General features: G+C 48.8%; 1 protein-coding gene across 11 annotated transcripts in view; it reads right to left on the bottom strand.

The window, feature by feature from the left end:
- Positions 1-12,368, bottom strand: part of KANSL3 (KAT8 regulatory NSL complex subunit 3) — an 87,138-nt gene that overhangs the window by 48,041 nt on the left and 26,729 nt on the right. For 9 of the 11 annotated variants that reach the window (XM_050755062.1, XM_050755063.1, XM_050755061.1 and 6 more), the window contains 15 exons: positions 12,007-12,123; positions 11,676-11,777; positions 11,496-11,567; positions 10,302-10,376; positions 9,964-10,121; positions 8,469-8,532; positions 7,834-8,034; positions 7,478-7,634; positions 5,649-5,726; positions 4,005-4,196; positions 3,476-3,560; positions 2,951-3,081; positions 1,434-1,543; positions 796-1,018; positions 327-460 (listed from right to left, as the gene is read on the bottom strand). In XM_050755062.1, the coding sequence (XP_050611019.1) occupies positions 327-460; positions 796-1,018; positions 1,434-1,543; positions 2,951-3,081; positions 3,476-3,560; positions 4,005-4,196; positions 5,649-5,726; positions 7,478-7,634; positions 7,834-8,034; positions 8,469-8,532; positions 9,964-10,121; positions 10,302-10,376; positions 11,496-11,567; positions 11,676-11,777; positions 12,007-12,123 (1,899 nt within the window). Of the gene's footprint in view, positions 1-326; positions 461-795; positions 1,019-1,433; positions 1,544-2,950; positions 3,082-3,475; positions 3,561-4,004; positions 4,197-5,648; positions 5,727-7,477; positions 7,635-7,833; positions 8,035-8,468; positions 8,533-9,963; positions 10,122-10,301; positions 10,377-11,495; positions 11,568-11,675; positions 11,778-12,006; positions 12,124-12,368 lie in introns of those variants that run through there. The other 2 variants (XM_050755064.1, XM_050755066.1) reach the window with 2 other exon arrangements.

Raw genomic sequence — 12,368 nt, forward strand, 5'->3', positions numbered from 1 at the left:
TACTCACAACTCTGAAGGATGAAACCAAGGATGAGAAAAAAAATTAAATGAAAGGAAAAGCAAACAAAAACATTAAATACTAGGCACTGCGACCCACTTGAACATACACAATCTTCACAATATCCAGGGAGAGATGTAGAAGAGGAGGCTCAAAGAGGTCCATGATTCGCTCAGTATTACAAAGCCAAACTCCAGAGTTCAGATTTGAATTTGAATCTGAATCTCGTCTGTCCAGTGCATGGGCAGCCCCTTCAATCAGCCAGTCAGCTGGTCTCAAACTTCCCAACAATGAAGCCCATGTCCTCAGTCCTTCCTGGCAGACTCACCTGTGAGCTGGAGGGCAGCACCTGGGAAGAGGGCTCCTCGGATGGGGCTGCTCCTGAGCCCATAGGGCTCAGTGTGGTGATCCTGCTCGGCTGGCCACGAAGTGTCAGAGTAATGGTGGTGGGGACCTTCAAGCCTGAGATAGAGAGAGAGAAGCAGTATTTTTGAGTCACACTCTCCACCTTCTGCTGAGGCTTTCCTTTCCTGGAGAGCTTCTCCCCCACATAACACAGTCCCTTGGCCTCCTCCCCAGCTGGGTCATCTATGCACTATCGGTCAATCTGAAAGGCAACAGGAAACAGCCTGTGTTCGCTCAACCTCTCTGGGGGATGGGTCCACACAGCGGAATCCGAAGGTCAATGCCAGGACCCTGTGGGACTGGTTTCAACATCACACCTTGCCCACGAGATGGGAAGGTCCTCGGGGGAAGACCCCAGACCTGGGAGTCCCCACAGCTCTCATGAGACTCACCTGATGCTTGGTGAGAGATCTGAGCCAGGCCAGGGAGGCTGCTTGCCAACTTAGCGAGGCCCCCATTGGTCAGCAGCTGGTGGATGGCTGTGGGCTTCCCACCAGGAGTGGCACCCAAGGAGGAGAGAGTGGTGGCCACAGGAATGGTACGGACAATGGTGCTGGTGCCCGTGGTGATGGCACCCAGGCTCTGCATGGGGGTGGGCAACTTCACACTGGTGGCCTGTGGGACACACAAGCCCAGGTGATCAGAAGCTGTCGCCCAACAGCAACGTTCGAGTTTGGAGGGCCCACAGCATATTATTAAAGGCTAACATGTATTGAGTGCCTACTACATGCAAGGTACTCTTCCAGGCATTCTGCATATATTATTTCACTCTTACAACAACTCTATGAGGGAGGTACTATTATTACCTCATTTTATAGACAAGGAAACAAAAACAGAGTGGTCAAGAAACTTGCCCAAGGTCACACAGTAAATGATAGACCTTAACCTTTGGAAGTTCCCTGCTGTGTAGCTAGAAGGCTGTTTGTCCTTGACCCACTTGACGCCAGACCTAGTTTCCCTGCCAAAACCAACTGAGCTGAGGAGGCCTCCTCCCTACACCTGCCCAGCCCAGCAGATGGCAGATGTGCACCTGTGGGGCTGGTCCTGGGGAGGGATTTGCTGGAAGGCCAGAGGTCTTGCTGCTGATATCCTGCAAGCTGAAGCTGAGGCCTTGGAGGAGGCTGCTGGCTGATGTGGCCCCTAAGAGAGGACATAGCAGGAATCAGTAGAGACTCAATCACTTGCACTATCCCAAGAGCAGCCACATCCATCCACCCTCACCACCAACTAAAACACCAACGGTGCTTGCCCTTGGACACCCCCGTCCTCAGAAAGAAGGCAAGAAGGTCTCCCCAGCCAGGCACACATGCAGTGGATGCCACACAGGAAAGGTACTGTGCCAGATACTGCCCCGGATTTGCTCTGCACCTGCTGCAAACCATCAGTCATACATTTTGGGCCATTTTGAGAAATCCAAGTTTGTTCCTTTCTTTCCAGGGAAGAAGAAGAACTTTTTAAGCCAAAAGAATTCTAAATACCCAACTTTCACTTCGCCTCACACAATCAAAGCAGAAAGGAAGTAGCCTCAAAGCAGTAAAAAAGGTTCTCTTAAAGGAGAAGGGTTTCTTTTTTTTTTTTTTTTTTTTTTTTTTTTTTGAGACGGAGTTTCACTCGTTTCCCAGGCTGGAGTGCAATGGCGCAATCTCCGCTCACTGCAACCTCCACCTCCCGGGTTCAAGCGATTCTCCTGCCTCAGCCTCCCAGGTAGCTGGGTTTACAGATTCCCGCCACCACACCCGGCTAATTTTTTGTATTTTTAGTAGAGACGGGGTTTCACCATATTGGCCAGGCTGGTCTCAAACTCCTGACCTCAGGTGACCCACCCACCTCGGCCTTCCAAAGTGTTGGGATTACAGGCTTGAGCCACCGTGCCTGGCCAGGAGAAGGGTTTCTGCAATGCCTTGGCCCTGCTGGGCTCAGGCAACAGGTCTTTCAAAGTAGCGTTAGTGAGTAGGACAAAACGAGAGACAAGCACAGACAGAAAAATGTCTCATTTTGCTAATGCCCAGTGTAGCACCATTTCCAGTTTTATTCAGTCAGATGTGCTTAAAACAGCAAAATAAAACCATAGTCAGCCCTCAATTATCTGTGGGCTTCGCAGCAGATTCGCAGATTCAAACGACCACACGGATAGAAACCTGTAGATATGGAATGCCAACTGTATGACATAGTTTCATATAAGGGACTTGAGCATCCATGGATTTTGGTAGCGGTGAGGGTCCTAGAACCAATCTCCTGTGGATAAGAAAGGCTGACTACACATATACGTCCTATCGGCTATTTCTCCTTACAGTAGAGGATACAGCACCTGTAGACTGGAACATTTAATCACCAGCAGACCAGGACATTTACTCACTGCATTTATTCAAGGCCAAGGAATCCCTCTGCCCAAGCTAATTCCAGTTTCACGTAAAGCCTCTATGATCACTCTAAGACCCAGAGGCCCATGCTGTGGATTCAGCTCCAGGGATGCTTTCCCAGGACCACCTACCAGCAGCAGACCAAAAATTCTGTGTTGGAAGGGGAGAATGCTGGGCCACAAGATACCTGGGAGGGAGCTGCCAGGAGAGGTGGCCACCAGGCGGCTCTGCAGTGTGTGCAAGGCACTGGGTGCAGTGCTGCTGGAGACCACGGAAGGGGCTGGGCTGGCTGAGACTCCACCTTCAGAAGAACTGGACCTGGAGACAAAGGAAGGAGCTCTGTTATCCAAAGGTCACAGGGCAGCAAGCCCTAGCAACACAGGCAGGGTACAGAGTGGGGCCCAGCAAGGCTTTCAGCAGCAGACACACACCAAGAATCTTCAGCTTCTTTGTTCCCCTTTCTGAACCTGGCCTCTAGTCTTCTAGAAGTCCTTACTTACAGGACTTACAGCAAAAGGCAGGGGACACTTTGGAATCTGAAGTAAAAATGAACTCTGGGTTGACCCAAAAGCAAGACAAAGATCACTATCGAAGGAAGTCACATTTCCCAAACTGACAGAACCCAGAATCCATCATTTTCCAAAGAACTAAATGAACCCGAAGCAGAGGGAAGGAAAAAAGAAGAGACACAGATGGTCCAACAAACACTCACTTGGCTGTGGTAAGAAGTCCTGTGAGCTCCTTGGCCCCTGCTGAAGCCTGCCCCAGTGTCATGGTGATGGGCTTCCCACCTGCAGCTGCAAAACAGAAAACCCCAAGGCCCCGGTCAGTCCTATTTGGCCACTACATTTGCAGGTTCCACAGTTTAGGCTAAATGCAAGAGATTACGGACAAGAACCGGAAGATGAAAAAAGATGAACTATGCTAGAGTAGAGAGAGCTGGGGTTTTTCCTTCTATTTTCTAAACTTCCTGAAATATTCTGTACCTTTAATTGAAGCAAACAAAAAAAGAACAAAATATACGATGCTTTGAACTACGGCACAGCTTCCTCTCGTATTCTGCCTGCTGCTTGGTCCTCATTCAGATGGGCTCACGCCCACTTTAACCACATGTATAGCCTCATGCCTTCTTTGCTCCGGGCATCTCTCCAAATGAAGCAAAGGCTGACATGCTGGCGAGTGGCCGCCAAAGGGCAATGCTGTGTACCTAGGAGAGGTCAGTCGTAGCAAGAGAAACTCACCTTCTGGAGCACTTCCTTGGGAAGGAGCACAAGGCCCTCCAGCTGTGTCCCCTTGGGAGATAAGGGACACCTTGATCTTTGGTCGCTTGGAGGTCTTACTGCCAGGAAGGGGACTCGAGGGATGGTGTCGCTTCAGCTGAACCCTAAGATCCTCTTTCTCTCCTTCCTCCGGTGGTTCTGATGAAATGGGAACTAAGAGATGGAGCTGAGTTCAGATCCTCCACAATCCAAAAAAGCCCAACAGACACTCAGTCAATAGCAGCACCAACATAGCCATGTGTAAAACGCACAGGAGAACCACTCTACGTCCAGGGCTACCCCTCAAAGGAGACTGCCCATGCTTCAGGACAACTTCACTCAGGCCCTGCCCGTGGGGGACCCCACTTTGCCCTTCTTAGAGGATGGCTCCCTTCTCATCCCTCATCCTGCACTGGAATTGGAAGGGAAGGGCCTGAGTTGGTAGGAATTAAAAGACAGAAGACACCCCGACCCTGCCTAGCCAAGGTCAATAGCAACAACAACAACAACAGAGGACTCAACACAGCAAGTAAACAGTCCTTCCCAGACTCAAAAAGTGTGATGATCATCTTCCTGTCTCAAGCCCTCCCCACATCATCACACAGTTGGGGACATTAAACATTCTATGAGAACTCATGGAGGAGCAGGTCATCCAGTTCTCTCTAAAAAGCAGAGTTTTCCAAAAGGCTCTCAAGAGTCCCACCCTACCCTAAGAGCCCAGGGTTGAGGATTCACTTGCCAAATGGAGGCAGTGAAGAGGACTGTCACCAGGACTGAAAGCTGGCTATGAGTAGCTACTAGGAGAGAGTACCTCAACCAGGCAACCTCACAGCTCCTGCCCAGAAGTAACAGGGCAACACTGGCCCATGTCACAACCTGGTCCCCAGGTCATGTGTACTAGCACAGACAAAGGCCATCTGTTCACACATGGGCTTCCACTTCCACTGAATCAAACAGGCTCATCATGTATACAGCCAAGCTTTTTGGACTCTTAGGTTATCTTTCAAGCTTCCTCAAAGATTCCCTCCTCTTTAAACCCAGAAGTCTACCCTAGTTCTCTTGTAGCATAGGGAAGCAAAGACTGGGGTGGGGAGGAAGGCAGCAGTCACATGAGGATGGAGGAGGGGTCCTGGCATGAGGTAACAGTCAGGACATAACCAGCTAGAAGGATTGCTTAGGGGACAAATGCATTGGCTAAAATCAGAGTAGGAAGGAGGGTGGAGGGGAAAGGAGTTTCAGGGTCTATGCTGGTATGTGACTGGTGGGCTTGTAGCCACCAGATAAACACAGGACAAGAGGCAGGGAGAAAAACACACAAGGAAACTGAGACTCACAGGCAGTGCCACAGGCATACAAAAAAGCAGGAGAGCCAAGACCACAGTGAAAGAAAGAACCACACTAAGAGACAAAAAAGAAAATACCCTAAGAAGCAAACAAAAGAATGAAAAAAGGGCAAAGACTACAGAGTAAGCAACAGGGGTCAGCAAAACAGAAGAACACAAAGAAAAAGAGAGAAAAGAACAGGAGGAAACCAAACTGAGGCAGAAGAGAGGGAGAGATGGAAATAAAGAAGGGGTTGAGGAGCAGAACGCAGCGGACGAGCAGGCAAGAAAGAGCGATACTCACCAAAGAGACAGGAGGAGGGGCCAGGAGGAAGAGCTTTCCTCACCAGCATGTTTTGTTTCAGAAAAGCAGCAAACTGTGCTGGAATGAATCAGAATTACAGAATCACAGCCAGCCAGAGAAGGGAGAAAAAGAGAGGGAATAAGAAAAAAGGTTGTAGAAAATGGCCAATAGGGGCTCCTTCTGAAATTACTGCATGGCAACCTGACTCTGCCATGGAGTCGGTCTGTAGAAGCATCTAAACTGACTAGTACTACCTGCCTCATGGGGCTATGCCAAAACTCAACAAACTACAGCAATGCGAGTGCCATGAAGAAGGACTCCATGTATGTTCGCTATTAGTATTCCCTGTTTGCCCATCAGCTCTGCTAAGCCAGGGTTCTAAAGCTGCTACTCTCCCCCATGAAACCCTAGGTCCCCATTTCAAACCCAGCTTGCCAATCAGCCTTCCAAAGTGCTTAGATTCTCAACTAATCACCCTTTCCAGAAGCACAGCACATCACCAGCTCTGTCTTCATCAGAAGTGTAAAGACACACTGTCCACAAGGGACTTGGCTCTGGCCACCACTCATGAAGATCCATGGCACAGCATCCGCGCAGACCCTCGGGGCCTGGCCTCATTTCTCAACTCCTCCCATCCACTCATACTTTTCTTTTTTTTTTTTTTTTTTTTTTTTTTTTGAGACGGAGTCTTGCTCTGTCGCCCAGGCTGGAGTGCAGTGGCGCAATCTCGGCTCACTGCAAGCTCCGCCTCCCGGGTTCACGCCATTCTCCTGCCTCAGCCTCCCGAGTAGCTGGGACTACAGGCGCCCGCCCCTGCGCCCGGCTAATTTTTTCTATTTTTAGTAGAGACGGGGTTTCACCATGGTCTCGATCTCCTGACCTTGTGATCCGCCCACCTCGGCCTCCCAAAGTGCTGGGATTACCGGCGTGAGCCACCACGCCCGGCCCCACTCATACTTTTCTACTCCTTGTTAGTACTACTCTTACAAGCAAACTCACAAGAGGTCTGAGTTTCGGTTCTGATCCTTTGGCTCCACTAAAAGAAACACAGGGAAAGTAAACAGATGAGCCTCCTATCCCCTCCACGTCTGTCTGCCAGACAGCCAGCTCTGGCTGCTGCCTCTTCCCAGGCACCGCTATTCCTGAGAAGCTCAGGTGACACATGCTCCTGGACACATCGTTGAACACCAATGCCCAAGAAGCCTTACATCAAGGCCACCCAACTGGATCAATGTGGGGGAAGGGGGACAGAGCACTGTTTCTTCTTTCCCCACCCAGTGAACTCTCCCTTTTCTATAGCTCCTTTCAGAGCACTTACAGCTCACCAAACTCTTACTTTCGACTATATGAATACTTCCCAGCCTCATCTGAAACCTGTCTGCAGACAACCCTGACAAACTTCACTGAAAGTCTCAGTGTGAGAATCTTAACGCTTCAAGGGTCAAACAAAGAAAGGGCATGATGCCAGGTGAGTTGCCCTAGAATCTGATTAATAAAATCAATCACCCAATACTTATGATCAGAGAGCCCTGACTGGAGGAGTGGCTGGCAAGGTAGAAAAAAGTTTAGGCCAATATACATGTTCATAAAGCCTAGCTTCCCCAGAACAGCAAGACAAAGCTGTAACTAGTGATCACAAAGCCCCACTCACTCAGAGGCCCTGCCATTCATTTCAATAATTAATTTTGAACTTTGCCTGCACAGAAATGTGAGAAAGGGTGCCTCCCATCTGCCTGGAAAAAGCCGTCGATATCAATACTGTGCAGCCGCCACGTGGCATGAACACCAGCAGACAGCCCCAGGAGGAGCTCCCGGCCGGGTGCCTATACCTTGAGCTTGTTTGTGGGTCAGCACAGCTTCTGTCCGCTGCACATGTCTCTTCAGCAGCTGAGAGCTTCCAATCTGACTGGACTTCTGGGCAGAGGTCACCGCAGTCACTTTGGTCTTGGGACTGGAGGTGGGGCTGCTGGACACACTGGAGAGATCCTGAGTAAGGTGAGAAGGCCAAGAGATGAGCCAATGTTATTAGGATCTGACCATGAGTCAGCACGTCCCTCTGGAATTCCCCTTGTAGGAACTCACAGGCCCATGGCACTAACAAGACAGAGGCATCCCCAGGAAGTTAAGGAACCAACTCTGTGGTGCTGATTCCCCAGCAAAAGTGCTCCCACCCTGCTCATACTACCTCTGAGCCTGAGGGTGAGGCGGGCAGCTTGGCAGCTGGGGAGGCAGGTCGACTGCCCCGCTCAGGGACTTCAAAGGCCAAGTCTCTGCGGGCCACATCGCGGGGCTTCTTCTTCTTCTCAGCATCCTGATCCCGAGGTTCAGAGCCCATGTGACCCTCAGCACGAGTGAGCACTCCAGTCAGAAAGTCCACAATCTCATCCTAGTGTAGAGAGGAGCCAACCAAGGCCTTTTAGTCCTCATCTGGAGAATGGGAACCTCTCAGATACTTACCAACTAAAAGAAATTCTCCCTCAGCTCTGGCATCTGGATGTGCCAGTCCTTCCCCACTCAAACAAGGCCTGGTGCAAATCCCAGGCTTCTGAGCAACTGTGGTTCGAGAAGACCAGCAAGTGCCTCTGTCGGGGGAGCTCCGGGGTGGTCACACTCCACCACTTTTCCAACACTCTCCCTCCTGATGCTTTGCTTACATTAATTCACCACTCTCATTTTTCTTTGCTTTGCTTATGACTGAGACCTACCAGAGGCCCCAGTGGAGGCCTTCAGAGCCAAAGAGGCCACTACTAATAAGACCAAACCTACAAGGCTACAGAAAGGCAAGCCTAGCTGAGAAAAGCACACAAAACAACTGTTTACCTGAATACATCTGTCCACCATGCTCTGAGTCAACCCTTCTGATTTCTTCTTTGCTTTGCTTATTCTAAGAAACAAAATGGATGACATGTTTACTTCTTAATTCCATGGCGTCCCATGAAAATAAGAAAGTAAGGCCGGGCGCGGTGGCTCAAGCCTGTAATCCCAGCACTTTGGGAGGCCGAGGTGGGCGGATCACAAGGTCAGGAGATCGAGACCACAGTGAAACCCCGTCTCTACTAAAAATACAAAAAATTAGCCGGGCGCGGTGGCAGGCGCCTGTAGTCCTAGCTACTTAGGAGGCTGAGGCAGGAGAATGGCGTGAACCCAGGAGGCGGAGCTTGCAGTGAGCCGAGATCGCGCCACTGCACTCCAGCCTGGGCAACAGCGTGAGACTCCGTCTCAAAAAAAAGAAAAAAAAAAAGAAAATAAGAAAGTATTTCTTTTCTGGGCTATTTTCTAGCCCCAGGAGGGCCATGTTAGCCTTAAGTAATGCAACCTCTCCAAACCTGTTCCTATGTCTGCAAAATGTGGAATCATAACATCTCATTCATGAAGTTGTGGGGATTAAACAAAATAACATATGTAAAGAAACCAAGCACAGTGCCCAGGACAGTCCGCTCCAGAATTCCTGTACCTACAGCTTAATAGGTCAACTCTATCCAGAACCCGGGAGGCAGAGGTTGCAGTGAGCTGAGATTGCACCACTGCACTCCAGCCTAGGCGACAGAGCCAGGCGCCACCTCAAAAAACAAAAAACAAACAAACAAACAAAAAAGCTCAAGGTCGTGAAAGACAAAGATGGAGGAACTCTACCAAATTAAAGGAGATGGAGGAGACATGGCAACTAAATCCAAGTGTGATCTTGGGCTGGATGCTGGACCAGAAAAATGACATTAGGGAAACAACTGATGAAACGTGAGTCTGTAGATTATAGTGTCATGTCGATGTTAATTTCTTGATTTGGGCTATGTAAGATGTTTAACATTTAGAAATCAGGTGAAGGGTATATGGGAATTTTTTTGTACTAGTGTTATAACTTTTTATAAATCTGAAATTTCAAATATTAAAAAAGATTTTTTTAATGCTGTCTTTTTTTTTTTTTTTTTTTGAGACAGAGTCTTGCACTGTTGCCCAGGCTGGCTGGAGCGCAGTGGTGTAATCTCGGCTCACTGCAAGCTCCTCCTCCCAGGTTCATGCCATTCTCCTGCCTCAGCCTCCCGAGAAGCTGGGACTACAGGCGCCCACCACCATGCCTGGCTAATTTTTTGTATTTTTAGTAGAGACAGGGTTTCACCGTGTTAGCCAGGATGGTCGCGATCTCCTTTCCGCCCACCTTGGCCTCCCAAAGTGCTGGGGTTACAGGCATGAGCCACCACGCCTGGCTAATGCTGTCTTTTAACTGAACCAGACTGGTCTGTAGTTACACTGCCAGCTTAGAGGCGTATCTCTAACACTGCAACACAGCTCTCTTGCAGCTCTAGGAGAATCTACCCACCTGAGATTGTCATCAGCTCCCCCAACCACCACCAAGCTGTTCTCAGCTCGGATCTTCTCCCGGAAGTCCTCCATGGCTTCAGGGTGACATTGAAGGGAATTTTGACCAATGACAAAGAGGACCGGGGTCTTCATATCCAAGAGGGGATCATCTACATCCTAAAACAGGTATAGGTTTTAGAATCGGCTTCTTCATATTCACAAAGCACCGACCCGGAAACTCCACTAAGGAGGATCAGCTGTGCAACTGCAGTCGGCCTCAGCATCAGCTTGGACAAGGTACGTATACTCACACTCCCGCTGCCAATGACCCAGCACTCAGCTTTATCACACTCTTACCCCTCTGGGGCCATCCACGGTAAGCAGAGGAAACCCAAGGCAGACAACTGCGGTGACATACTCCATCACTGACACCTGTAAATAACGGAACAGTTTGTCTAAAGGTCAATTGAGTTCATGGCACCTCAGCCGACCCAGAATCCAGGAGTGGTCCAGACCCACCAGAGAGTCTCACCTCTTCCTCCCCTGTCCTAATATCCGGGTGCATCTTCTGCCACAACGGCAGCAGTAAGAGCACAAGACACAAGGTATGTCATTCCATAAGCAGCCACTACCTAGAGAACTGGGGCCCCAAGAAGACCCCAGCAGGTGGCTGAACCATAGAATAGAAGGTTCAATATTCCTACCCTGTCAACTCCCTCAACTAGAGCCCTCCTGCTCCATTTTTCTCCACAAATAGTAAATATAGTCAAGAGAACACAATGTTGCCACTCACCCTTAAGTGAAAAAAAATTCTCTCTATTGAACTTAATGGATAGTTACCAGACAGCCTAGATTTCTTGGAGCAACTGCTAAGGCCCACCACCCTGGGAGCAGGACTATGGGGACCTTCCTCCTCTCATAGCTATCACTTGACTAGACTGCATGAAGCAAAATTAAGGCTTTGGACACCTGAGGGACACTTACACAAACTGACAGACATACAAATGTATGTAAAATATGAAAAGATTCCTTGATGTCTTGGAAAGGGACTGAAATGAACACAGCATCAAATTCCAGAGCTACTAATATTTGCCAGCTACAATTATTGTTGTTTTTTAGGTGGGAGAACAGTATGGTACTTATGTTTAGAGAAAAAAAGGGATCCTTTTATTTTTTCCACAGATATATGCCAGTGTGTGTGTGTGCGTGTGTAAATGCTATGATATTTGGGATTTTTCTTCAAAACAATCTGGGGGAGAAAGAAAGTAAGTAGGGTGAGATAAAACAAGCCCAGCCAAGAGTTGATCACTGGTAAACCTGGGTGAGGATCCTGGGGGTTTATTATACTATACCTGCTTTTGTTTCTGCTTAAAGTTTTCCTAAATAAATTAAAAATTGTTTTAATAAAATTTGTCCTCTACAGTTTAAAATGCAATTACATAGGTAAAGTATCTAGCACAGAGCCTGAAACATAGTAAAGGACTCAATGGTAGCTATCATTAGTGGTATTCCATCCCAGAACAACCTCCAAATAAGACAGAAATTACTTACATGACAGGCCACCAAAGCTCCTGTGTTCCAGCCAATCAAGATAATGGGTTTGTGTGGGAAATGGCTGTGAATCTTCATGGGAAGAGAAAGAAGACAGTAAGACAGGAGGCCAAAGATGGGTGCAGAACAACCCCAGAATGCTGGGTATGCCACAGTGCACTGAAACAGGGGCGTTCTCACCTCCAGCACTTTGCTTCTCACTGCCCCAATCATATGCTCAAGACACTGTAGAACTCCTACCCCACTGCCATTGTTCAGCAGATGGGTGGCTACAGGGATGACCTGAAGGAAAGAAGTAGCCCCCACAACAGCAGAGGTAAGTTTCAAATCTTTCAATTCTGTTTGACCTACCCCAAACCCTTTCAACCTTGGAATTCCACATGAAAGAAGGGTTAGAGGAGGCTCCACATTCAAGTTATCCATTTTGACCTCCCTCCCACATATTCTTCTCCTCAATTCTCCAAGACTATATTCCCTGCCAGGAGGGAGTTCCTCCTGCCCCCACACATACCTTGCCTAAGCAGGAGAGCTGAGACTGCCAGAAGCGGTGGCGGCGTGAAGTGGGAAACACAGAGCTGGAGGGACCAGAGGAGGCGATGAGAATCAGTGGAGAGCCAGGGAGTTTGCTCTAAAGAGGAAGGATCCCACCCAAAAACCAGTGAGTGAGAAGTTTTCTTCCACGAAATTCCAAGTATCCCAATACCTTTCTCATCCCAACCAATGCTCCTTTGCTTGTGAAATATGTTAAGCACTATACAAAATAAATTACTAGTAATAGTTAAAGAAGCCAGTCAGTCGCACCGGCTCACACCTGCAATCCCAGCACTCTGGGAGGCCGAGGCAGGCGGATCACCTGGGGTTAGGAGTTTGAGA

Source organism: Macaca thibetana, chromosome 13 (genome assembly GCF_024542745.1).
Source record: "Macaca thibetana thibetana isolate TM-01 chromosome 13, ASM2454274v1, whole genome shotgun sequence".
Lineage (NCBI taxonomy): Eukaryota > Metazoa > Chordata > Mammalia > Primates > Cercopithecidae > Macaca > Macaca thibetana.